General features: G+C 51.7%; 1 protein-coding gene across 1 annotated transcript in view; it reads right to left on the bottom strand.

Annotated features, from left to right (window-relative positions):
- The window catches only part of LOC137442077 (cadherin-23-like), a 242,134-nt gene that overhangs the window by 147,602 nt on the left and 82,203 nt on the right, over positions 1–12,329 (bottom strand). The window contains exon 4 of the mRNA XM_068140324.1: positions 1,373–1,515. Within this exon, the coding sequence (XP_067996425.1) occupies positions 1,373–1,515 (143 nt within the window). The remainder of the gene's footprint in view (positions 1–1,372; positions 1,516–12,329) is intronic.

Genomic DNA, 12,329 nt, shown 5'->3' on the forward strand with positions numbered 1-12,329 from the left:
GTACTGTGTCTAATTCTGGTCTCCCTAGTTCCTGAGAGGTAGGGGAATACTAGGAGAGAGTCCAATGGAGGTTTTGAGGATGATGAAGGGACTGAAACATCTGCCTGATGAGGAAAAGCTGAGAGGGCTGGGACTGTTTCCTCTGGAGAGCAGCATCCTGAGAAGGGATCTTCTCAGTCTTTACAAATGGGTGGGTGTCAAGAAGAAGGGGACAGTCTCTTCTCAGTGGTGCCCTGTGGTAGGATGAGGAGCAATAGACAGAAAGTGGAATACAGGAAGTTCCACCTCAACATGAGTTAAAAGTTAGTTACTTCAAGGGTGGTAGAGCCCTGGACAAAGCTGCCCAGAGACACTGTGGAGTCTCTTCCTCTAGAAACTTTCAAACTCTGCCTGATTGCCTTGCTGTGTAGCCTACTCTTGAAGATCCTGCTTTGGCAGAGGGGTTGGTCTCAATCTCTGGAAGTCCTTTCCAATGCCTACCATTCTATGAAGTAGAGCTCTTGTCCTAGGGCCCATGTTATCCCTCCCTCCTCATCCCAGGAAAACAGCAAGGCTCTGGGCTCTTGCTAAAACAGGCACCTGGATGAGATATCATAGTATCGTTAGGGTTGGAAGGGACCTCAAGGCTCAGCCAGTTCCAATCCCTGTGCCATGGGCAGGGACACCTCACACTGCAGCAGGTTGCTCACAGCCACATCCAGCCTGGCTGCAGAAACCTTCAGGGGTGAGGCTTCCACCACCTCCCTGGGCAACCTGTGCCAGGCTCTCACCACCCTCATGAGGAACAACTTCTTCCTAACCTCCAATCTCAATCTACCCACTTCTAGTTTTTGTTCCATCCCCCCCAGTCCTATCCCTCCCTGACACCCTTAAAAGGCATCATCTTTACATACCAAAGCTACCATGAAAATAGGGATGTGAAACAGCTGTGAGGCAAGAATCTTGCCTAATTCAACAGCCTGCAACCTGAATCCTCAAGATGAGGAGAAGCCATGATGAGACATCATGGGATACCTCAAGTCTCATAGCAGTTGAGGATTGAATTGGAATATAGGTTAAAGAGGGAGCCCGTGGGTTTCCCTGGATGTGTGAGCATCCTGGCTCTTGGGTAGATCATTTCCATTTACTCTTTTCCTGGCTTCCAGACTCACAGGTGTTATTCTGGGATCCAGGAAAACCACCAAGCCAGGTGGAAGCAGAGCACCCTGCTTATTCTTTGTGTCCCCACCAGACTGGCTGGTGAGGAACGCACCCCGACACGGACACGTTTGGATCACCGCCTCCACGTGGGAACACCACCTGGGCTGCAGCTGGGTGGAGAGCCACAGCATTTATCTTAGCAGAGACCTTCTTCAGCAGCAGATGACATTACCTCTCTGTCCAAGGGCTGCCTGAGCCAGACAACACCAGTCATGCTCTCCACCGCGAAGAACCGGCTGGCCTCCTCCCCCACCACGCCGAAGACCAGAGGATCGTCGTCCAGGTCCCTGGCCAGCAGCTGAGTCACTGAGGAACCTAGGAGAGGCAGAAAAGAGAGCAGTCATGAGCTAAATGGGACAGAAGAGAAGAAATCCTGGGAAGATTCCCTTTAGCAGGGAGCACAAGTCGTCTTCCTTCCCCTCTTAAGTCGTTTCCAAACCATCTTCCCGTGGTGCTACGATGCCTTGAGCAGCAAGAAGAGTCAAGTGTCTGATTGTTCTCTCTGAACCACAGCTCGTCTCAGGTAGTGATAGGACTAGGGGGAATGGAATGAAGCTGGAGGTGGGGAGATTCAGGCTGGATGTGAGGAGGAAGTTCTTCCCCATGAGAGTGGTGAAGCCCTGGAATGGGCTGTCCAGGGAGGTGGTCGAGGCCCCGTCCCTGGAGGTGTTTAAGAGCAGGCTGGATGAGGCTCTGGCCAGCCTGATCTAGTGTGGGGTGTCCCTGCCCATGGCAGGGGGGTTGGAACTGGATGATCCTTGTGGTCCCTTCCAACCCTGAATGAAACTATGAAACGTCACATTAGCTCAGCAGAAGCATGGTCATCTCAGGCACTAGAGATGGTGGAGGAGTCAAGCTGTGCATGGTCTGATTGTTCTCTCTGAACCACAGCTCCTCTCCTTCCTCACCCTCATCAAAAGTCAGCAGAAGCATGGGAGGCCTCAAGCACAGTCCCTACAAGGAGAGGCTGAGGGAGCTGGGGTTGTTTAGCCTGGAGAAGAGGAGGCTCAGGGGAGACCTCATTGCTCTCTACAACTACCTGAAGGGAGGTTGTAGCCAGGTGGGGGTTGGTCTCTTCTCCCAGGCAAGCAGCACCTGAACAAGAGGACACAGTCTCAAGCTGCACCAGGGGAGATTTAGGCTGGAGGTGAGGAGAAAGTTCTTCCCAGAGAGAGAGATTGCCCATTGGAATGTGCTGCCCAGGAAGGTGGTGGAGTCACCATCCCTGGAGGTGTTCAAGAGGGGACTGGATGTGGCACTTAATGCCATGGTTTAGTAGTCATGAGGTGTTGGGTGACAGGTAAGACTTGATGATCTTTGAGGTCTTTTCCAACCTTGTTGACTCTATGATCTCAGGCACTAGAGATGGTGGAGGAGTCAAGCTGTGCATTGGCTAATCGTCCTCTCTGAACCACAACTCCTCTCCTTCACCCTCATCAAAAGCCACATTAGCTCAGCAGGAGCATGGTCATCTCAGGTGCTAGAGATGGTTGAGGAACCCGTGCCTCTTCTGGGTAAGCACTTATCAGCCCTGCTCTCCCCCACCAAAGGTCTCTGCTAGCAGATACAACAACATTTCCAGGTTAAAAGTAAACATCCCAAGGCCAAAAGCAGGGACATCCACAGGTGCTTTGGGGTGGTGGGATTAGGTAGGACCTGGAGCCAGACACAGAGCTGGCATTTGTTTTAAACCCAGCAGCTACAGCAAGGGATGGTTTGTCTGGCACACATAAAACCCACCCATCAGGTGTGAGAGGCTCTAGGACAACCTCATCACCACCAAACTGGGTTTTAAACCTTCTTCAGCAGCATCCCAAATACCCTAGATGACACAGAACTGTTGCTTGGGTGTAAATCTTGGTTGTAAATGTTTCCTCCTGACAGCACCCAAGAGGCAACTCTCAGCCACTGTGTGCCTTCTCTCTGATCTCCACATCCCTCCTGAAGCAGGATGACTCCTGCTGCTCCAAAAGCAAGGGATGGTCACCACCTTTGGAGCATCATTTCCACCCCATAAGAACCTCTTTGAATCACTTGGGGCTCTCAATGACACACAGAATGGTTTGGGTTGGAAGGGGACCTCTGAAGGTCATCTAGTCAAACCCCCCTGCAATCAGCAGGGACATCCTCCACTAGCTCAGCTTGCTCAGAGCCTTATCAAGCCTGATCTTGAATAGCTCCAGGGATGAGGCCTCAAGTGCAACCTAACCCCACCAAGGCCATTAAACCATGTCCTGAAGTGCCACGGACACACATTTTTTTTTCAACACCTTCAGAGATTGTGACTCCAGCACTTCTCTGGACCGCCTGTGCCAATGCCTGACCCCTCTTGCAGGAAAGAAGTTGTTCCTAGTCTCCAACCTAAACCTCCCCTGGTGCAACTTAAGGCCATTTGATCTTGTTTCATCACTTCAGACTAGAGGGAGGAGGCCAACCCCACCTCCCTCCAATCTCCTTTCAAGTAGTCAAGGGAGGTGATTCTCTCCCTCTACTCTACTCTGGTGAGACCCCACCTGGAGTACTGCATCCAGTTCTGGAGCCCCTAGTGCAGGAAGGATCTGGAGGTGCTGGAATGTGTACAGAGAAGGGCCATGAGGATAGGCAGAGGGCTGGAGCTCCTCTCCTGTGAGGATAGACTGAGAGAGTTGGGGTTCTTCAGACTGCAGAAGAGAAAGCTCCAAGGAGACCTTCTTGTGGCCTTCCAGTATCTGAAGGGGGCCAAAAGAAAGCTGGGGAGGGACTTTTGAGGGTGTCAGGGAGTGATAGGACTGGGGTGAATGAAGCAAAACTAGAAGAGGGGAGGGTGAGATTGGATGTTAGGAAGAAGTTGTTCCCCATGAGGGTGGTGAGAGCCTGGCACAGGTTGCCCAGGGAGGTGGTGGAAGCCTCCTGCCTGGAGGCGTTTGCAGCCAGGCTGGATGTGGCTGTGAGCAAGCTGCTGCAGTGTGAGGTGTCCCTGCCCATGGCAGCGGGGGTTGGAACTGGATGATCTTTGGGGTCCCTTCCAACCCTGACAATTCTATGGTTCTAGTTGTAGAGAGCAATAAGGGCTCCCTTCAACCTCTGTTCTAGAGGAACAGATGTCAACGTCTCATCCATTTGGGAAGAGGAGGGAAGCTCCAGCAGATCAGGGGCTGAACGTGGCAGCACAGCTCAGCCAGCAGAGCTGCTCTAGCAATTACCAAGCAGTTGGGCTGATATCAATCATGGGGGAAATAATGGGAAAAGCTGATATGATATATTCCATTAATAACGAATTAAACGATAGGATCATAATTAACGCCAGTCAACACCACTTGATGGGAAATAGGCCTTGTCAAACAAACCTGATTGTGCTCTTGAAGGAGATTACAACTTTGGCTGATAAAGGGAACTGCAAGGAAATAATGGGAGTCCTGTAAGACTTTTGACTTGGCACTGTGTGACTTCTTGATTAAAGATTTAGTGCTGTACGGCCTTCGTGAAGCAAGCTCGAGGGAGGGCTGAGCTGCCTGGCAGCTCCCAAAGCCACCAGCTGTGCTTAGAGGGACATCCTAGCATGGCATCAAGATGTTGGTGGTACAAGCTTAGCTGACAGCACAGCAAATAATGGGGAGGAACAAGCAGGCAGGTGAAGCCTCTGCCCTAGTGAGGTCACACCGGGAGTATTATCATAGAATCAATCAGGTTGGAAGAGACCTCAAGGATCATCAAGTCCAACCTGCCACCCAACACCTCCTGACTACTAAGCCATGGCACCAAGTGCCATGTCCAATTAGGGTCAGTTCTGGACTCTCCAGTTCAAGAGAGACAAAGAATTACTGGAGAGAGTCCAAGATGGGCTGCAAAGGTGCTGAGGGGCCTGAGAGACCTGGAGCTGTTTAGCTTGAAGAAGAGAAGACTGAGAAGGTATCTGACCAATAGAACAGAATAGAACAGAATAGAACAGAATAGAACAGAATAGAACAGAATAGAACAGAATAGAACAGAATAGAACAGAATAGAACAGAATAGAACAGAATAGAACAGAATAGAACAGAATAGAACAGAATAGAACAGAATAGAACAGAATAGAACAGAATAGAACAGAATAGAACAGAACTAACCAGGTTGGAAAAGACCTCAGAGATCATCAAGCCCAACCTATTAGCCAACACCATCTAATCAACTAAACCATGGCACCAAGTGCCTCTTTTTAAACACCTCCAGTGATGGTGACTCATCAATATCTGAGCAGTGGGAGTCAAGAGGATGGAGTCAAACTATTTTCAGTGGTGCCCAGTGAGAGGACAAGGGGCAACAGACATGAACTGGAACCCAGGAGGTTCCATCTGAACGTGAGAAGAAACTTGTTTGGTGTGAGGGTGCTGGAGCCCTGGAGCAGGCTGCCCAGAGAGGTTGTGGAGTCTCCTTCCCTGGAGTGACTCCAAACCCACCTGGACACTGTGATCCCGGGCAAGCTGTTGTGGGTGCCCCTGCTTTAGCAGGGGGATTGGGCTGGATGATCTCCAGAGGTCCCCTCCAGCTCCCACCTTCCTGTGGCTCTGTGCATTTGGGCACATTTGGTATAAATCTATTTTCGTGACCCTGCTCCAAATGCCCTTGAAAAAAGGCAGGTGGAGCACAGCTGCAGAGCACAGCAGCACCCTGAAAACAGCTCTTATGGGAGGCCTGGTGGGCCAAGCAATACAAGGAGCAGTTTCCATGTGCTGGCTGGCAGAGCCACAGTGCTCTTTTGGGTGCTCAGAGGAATGACTTCTAAGGCTATACACCTGGTTTTGCCAAGGCTGCAGTTCTGCAAACTGCTTGGCTGGTCACATCATCTTCAGGACTGGATGCAAGAGGAAGTCACAAATGTTCAAGAGCTAGCAGGAGTGCTTTATACTTGCCAAGGGCTTTAAAAGCTTGAGCTGCCTCGTTTGTGATAAAGAAGAGCGAGATGACTCAGGGCATCTCGAGCACAGCCAAGAAGAGGACAAAATGCTAATACTTAAAGATGACTATTCCAGAGCATGCAAGAACAGCAGGAGTGAATGGGCAGCCCCAGAGGAGTTTCTCTGTGAGAAGGAATTGCAGTTGTTTGGAAAAGAGCAGCTACAACTTTGAGTCCTGTGTCCAGTTCTGGGCCCCTAAGTTTAAGAAGAACATCAAGACACTTGAATGTGTCCAGAGAAGGGCAACAAGGCTGGGGAGAGGCCTTGAGCACAGCCCTGTGAGGAGAGGCTGAGGGAGCTGGGATTGTTTAGCCTGGAGAAGAGGAGGCTCAGGGGAGACCTCATTGCCCTCTACAGCTACCTGAAAGGAGGTTGTAGCCAGGAAGAGGTTGGTCTCTTCTCCCAGGCAACCAGCACCAGAACAAGAGGACACAGTCTCAAGCTACACCAGGGGAGGTTTAGGCTAGAGGGGAGGAGAAAGTTCTTCATAGAGAGAGTCATTTGTCATTGGAATGTGCTGCCCAGGGAGGTGGTGGAGTCCCCATCCCTGGTGGTGTTCAAGAGGGGATTGGATGTGGCACTTGGTGCATTGGTTTAGTCATGAGGTCTGTGGTGACAGGTTGGACTTGATGATCCTCGAGGTCTCTTCCAACCTCAGCAATACTGTGAACTGACCAGCAGCAACAAAACTCCATCCACCAATGCAGGAGCAGGTGACAGGTCATGATCAAAGATGTTTTGAACAAAGACCCAGCCCCCAGAATCAGAGAATCTTAGAATCACAGAGCTGTTTTGGTTGGAGAAGACCTTTAAGATCATAACATCTGCTAACCCAGCACTGCCAGGTCACCATCAAACCATGTCCCTCAGCACCACCGCTACAGGACTTCTAAATCCCTCCAGGGATCACAGAATCACGAAGGTTGGAAGAGATCACAGAGATCATCGAGTCCAACCTGTCACCACAGACCTTATGACTAAACCATGGTACCAAGTGCCACATTCAATCCCCTCTTGAACACCTCCAGGGATGGGGACTCCACCACCTCCCTGGGCAGCACATTCCCATAGCCAATCTTTCTTTCTATGGAGAACTTCTTCCTAACCTCCAGCCTAAACCTCCCCTGACACAGCTTGAGACTGTGTCCTCTTGTTCTGGTGCTGCTTGCCTGGGAGAAGAGACCAACCCCCACCTGGCTACAACCTCCCTTCAGGGAGTTGTAGAGAGCAATAAGGTCTCCCCTGAGCCTCCTCTTCTCCAGGCTAAGCAACCCCAGCTCCCTCAGCCTCTCCTCACAGGGCTGTGCTCCAGAACTCTCCCCAGCTTTGTTGCCCTTCTCTGGACACCTTGAAGTGTCTGAATGTCATTCTCAAACTGAGGGGCCCAGAACTGGACACAGTACTGCCCTGGGCAGCCTGGGCCAGGCTTATTGATCCTTTTGGGAAAGACATTTTTCCTGTCCAACCTAAACCTCCTCTGGCACAGCTTGAGGCCATTTCTTCTTATCTTATCTTTGTGCAAGAGCCCTTATCCAAACCACTGCAATCAGCCAGTTCAGCTGTAATCTTCCCATCCCTTCAGTGAAGGCATGCCCAGAGATACAAAGTGACCCTTCACTGCTCCAAACTTGATGTGAAGCAAGCTGCTAGCTGGTGGTGTTTTGGAGGACACCTGAAGCCATCCTTGGGCAAAGGTTTCTTCAGCCCAGGAGACAAGCAAGGCTGTGATTGTCCACATGGCAGTGAAAAGCAGTAGCTAGGACAAGATAAACCCAGGGCCATGCCTCTCTGGGACAAACAGCCTTCCTCCCCTCCCTCCTCCCCCCTTTACATCCCACTCAAGAAAACCTAGATCAGAAGAATATATCTGCAATTCTTTCCAGAACCATAAATACTTCAAACTCTAAAAGGTTTTGGTTGCATCTCACTGGAAGAGAAAGGAGCTTTAGAATCCTGCTGAATAGGAAAACCTTGTCCCACCCCGTTCTAATCATAGGCACATTCATGGGTTGTGTGCTGAGAAAGAAAGAAATCAGCCAGGGAATAAACACTTAACTCTTTGCTCTCCCTTTGTGTTACAGCTACCTCCTGCTGCTGGGGAGTTCAAGTTCCTCAATCAGAGCACAAACTCACCACAGCAAACTCCTGGCCAAGCTGCCAGCCCCTGGCTTGGACAGCAGCACTCTGAGCTGGGTTAGGAACTGGCTGGAGGCTGAGCCCAGAGAGTGGTGGTGAATGGTGCCACAGCCAGCTGGCAGCCAGGCACCAGTGGTGTGCCCCAGGGATCAGTGCTGGGCCCCATCCTGTTCAATATCTTCATTGATTAAGGCATTGAGTCCATCATCTGTAAATTTGCAGATGACACCAAGCTGGGGGCAGGAGTTGATCTGTTACAGGGTAGGACAGCTCTGCAGAGGGACCTCGACAGGCTGGACAGATGGGCAGAGGCCAACAGGATGGCATTCAACAAGTCCAAGTGCCAGGGGCTGCACTTTGGCCACAGCAACCCCAGGCAGAGCTTACAGGCTGGGGTCAGAGTGGTTGGAGAGCAGCCAGGCAGAGAGGGACCTGGGGGTGCTGATTGACAGCTGGCTGAACATGAGGCAGCAGTGTGCCCAGGTGGCCAAGAAGGCCAATGGCATCCTGGTCTGGACCAGGAACAGAGTGGCCAGCAGGAGCAGAGAGGTCATTGTGCCCCTAGACTCAGCACTGGTTAGGCCACACCTTGAGTCCCCCTCCACCAGGACCATAGAATCCAGCACAGGTCACACAGGAACACATCCAGATGGAGCTGGAAAGGCTCCAGAGAAGGAGACTCCACAACCTCTCTGGGCAGCCTGCTCCAGTGCTCTGTGAGCTTCACAGTACAGAAGTTCCTCCTCATGTTGAGGTGGAACCTCCTGTGCTGGAGTTTCTATCCATTGCCCCTTGTCCTATCCCAGGGTGCAGCTGAGCAGAGCCTGTCCCCTCCCTCCTGACCCCCAGCCCTCAGATATTGATAGGCATTGATTAAATCCCCTCTCAGTCTTTTCATCTCCAGGCTAAACAGCCCCAGGGCTCTCAGCCTCTCCTCACAGGGCAGTGCTCCAGACCCTTCATCATCCTTGTAGCCCTCCATTGGACTCTCTCCAGCAGATCTCTGTCCCTCTTGAACTGGGGAGCCCAGAGCTGGATGCAATATTCCAGGTGTGGTCTCACCAGGGCAGAGTAGAGGGAGAGGAAAACCTCCCTGAACCTGAACATACTCCTCTTAATGCCCCCAGGGATCCCACTGGCCTTCTTGGCCACCTGGGCTGTCCCATGCAGAACTTGTTATCCACCAAGACTCCCAGGTCCTTCTCCCTGGGGCTGCTCTCCAGCAGATCCCCTCCTAACCTGTACTGCTGCAGTTTATTCCTCCTTCCCAGATGAAGGTGCCTGTATCACTGAAAAACCACTACAAAAAGCAGAAAGCCTCACTCAGACACAGCCCAGGGAGCTCCAGATCAGCCAGACACCCCTCACAGGGCACTTCCAAAGGCAAATAGGACGCCCTGCCTCTCCCTGGGGCCACACTGAGGGTGCTGCTCGAGCTACCACAAGCCCCGAGTGCCAACCTGGCTCCAGCTAGGGCTGAGGGAAGGGGAACAAATTATCCTTTTGAAGTGCAAAGTTATAGGCTCCATTTGTTTCCCCTCCAGAATCAGACAGGGCAGTTAAGTGTCTTGATTCCACCAGATAATCACAATTTATCTTGTCTCCTTTTGCCTCCTTTCTCTCAATCACAGCTACTTCTCCCTCTCTCTCTCCCATACACAGATTTCCTTCTTTCTGCACATCCTGAACTTTGAGTGACCTTGGGAGCTCCTTCTTCTTTTTGTTGTTGCTGCCTCCTGTATGGTTCCTGCTTGGATTTTATTAACTTCCTTTTTTATGTTTGGCCCCTTTGGGGGGTGTCCTTTTTTTCCCCCAGATATGAACTCCTGTCTCAGCATCTTGCTTCCATTCTCAACTGGGGCATTTTGCTTGCCCTTTCATTTTTGCCAAGGAGGTGAAGGGGCTGTGCCCTCTTCAATGGTTTTGCTTTCCAGTGGCAGATGAGAAAGGAGAGAAAGAAAACCCTCCAGAAAGGTCCCAGGGCTCCTGGAGGGATTTGGAAGCAGGGCTAGGGAAAGAAGCAGAGGATGAAGGGGCTGCCAGAGCAGGAAACTGACACAGTGTGCACAGGAATGAAGTGGGGAGAGATGGAGGGCACTGGGATGCAACAGAAGGGGCAAGATGCTAATTATCTACTTAATAAGATGCACTCTCAAAAGGTCTGATCCATATCCAAGGGAAGTTAATAGGAGTCTCTCCACGGGCTGGTCTAGCTTTTTGGCTCAAGACTTTAGCTACACTTTCATATTAAAAGCATTTTAATCCCTGCTTTTAAAGACAGTGCCTCTTTCTCCTTGGCTCATCCTTTCTCACCCCTCCTGAGCTCTAGATCCTGCCTGTGAGCACAGTCACCTCCCAGCCTCTGCTCTGGATCCTGCCTGTGAGCACAGTCACCTCCCAGCCTCTGCTCTGGATCCTGCCTGTGAGCACAGTCACCTCCCAGCCTCTGCTCTGGATCCTGCCTGTGAGCACAGTCACCTCCCAGCCTCTGCTCTGCATCCTGCCTGTGAGCACAGTCACCTCCCAGCCTCTGCTCTGGATCCTGCCTGTGAGCACAGTCACCTCCCAGCCTCTGCTCTGCATCCTGCCTGTGAGCACAGTCACCTCCCAGCCTCTGCTCTGGATCCTGCCTGTGAGCACAGTCACCTCCCAGCCTCTGCTCTGGATCCTGCCTGTGAGCACAGTCACCTCCCAGCCTCTGCTCTGCATCCTGCCTGTGAGCACAGTCACAGCTCAGCTTCTTTGCTCCCCATCTTCTGCCACCAATACAGAGAGTAGTCCAGAGGCTGCCAGCCCCAGAGGCACTGGGGAGGAGAGCAGCAGGGACACAGCCCTTATGCCAAGAGCATAAGGTGGTCCTCCTCCAAGGTCACAAGCTGGCACAGAGAACCCTTGGTTGCTATTCAGCTCCTCAGACCAGCACAAATTTATCTGCATAAAACCCATTTGTCACCCACAGCCTGCAGCAAAGATTCCTCTTACACTGAGGCCACCCCCACAAGTAGCTGCCACCAGATTTCCTTGGCCCTGCCTGCTCCCTTCCTTGGCAGGGCCATGGGACAACCATGCATCAGTACCAGGAATCAGGTGAACAGAATGAGAGGAAATGGCCTGAAATTGTGCCAGGAGAGGTTGAGGTTGGTTGTTAGGAAAAAAATTATGTACAGAAAGAATAAAGGAGAGCTCTGCAGAGGGACCTCAACAGGCTGGACAGATGGGCAGAGGCCAAGGGCAGGAGATTGAGCACATCCAAGTGCCAGGTGCTGCACTTTGGCCACAGCAACCCCAGGCAGTGCTACAGGCTGGGGGCAGAGTGGCTGAGAGCAGCCAGGCAGAGAGGGACCTGGGGGTACTGGTTGCTAGTAGAATAGAATAGAATAAACCAGGTTGGAAGAGACCTTCAAGATCATTGAGTCCAACCTATCACCCAGCACCATCTAATCAACTAAACCATGGCACCAAGCACCCCAGCCAGTCTGCTCCTGAACACCTCCTGGATGCCTCCTTCCTGGAAGTGTTCAAGGCCAGGGTGGATGAGACCTTGAGCAGCCAAGTCTCATTGAGAAGTGTCCCTGCCCATGGTGGGGGAGGTTGGAGTAGCTGCTGGAACGAGTCCAGAGAAGGGCAACAAAGTTGGTGAGGGGTTTGGAGCACAGCCCTGTGAGGAGAGGCTGAGGGAGCTGGGGTTGCTTAGCCTGGAGAAGAGGAGGCTCAGGAGAGACCTCATTGCTCTCTACAACTACCTGAAGGGAGGTTGTAGACAGGCAGAGGTTGGTCTCTTCTCCCATGCAATCAGTACCAGAACAAGAGGACACAGTCTCAAGCTGTGTCAGGGGAGGATTAGGTTGGAGGTTAGTTAGGAAGAAGTTCTATACAGAGAGAGTGATTGCCCATTGGAATGGGCTGCCTGGGGAGGTGGTGGAGTCACCATCACTGGAGGTGTTCAGGAGGAGACTTGATGGGGTGCTTGGTGCCATGGGTTAGTTGTTTAGGTGGGTTGGATTGGTTGATGGGTTGGAGGTGATGATCTTGAAGGTCTCTTCCAACCTGGTTTGGTTTGGTTTATCTCTAAGGTCCCTT

This window comes from Melanerpes formicivorus, unplaced genomic scaffold (assembly GCF_026170545.1).
Source record: "Melanerpes formicivorus ecotype bairdi unplaced genomic scaffold, bMelFor1.0.p_v2 SCAF_6, whole genome shotgun sequence".
Taxonomy (NCBI): domain Eukaryota; kingdom Metazoa; phylum Chordata; class Aves; order Piciformes; family Picidae; genus Melanerpes; species Melanerpes formicivorus.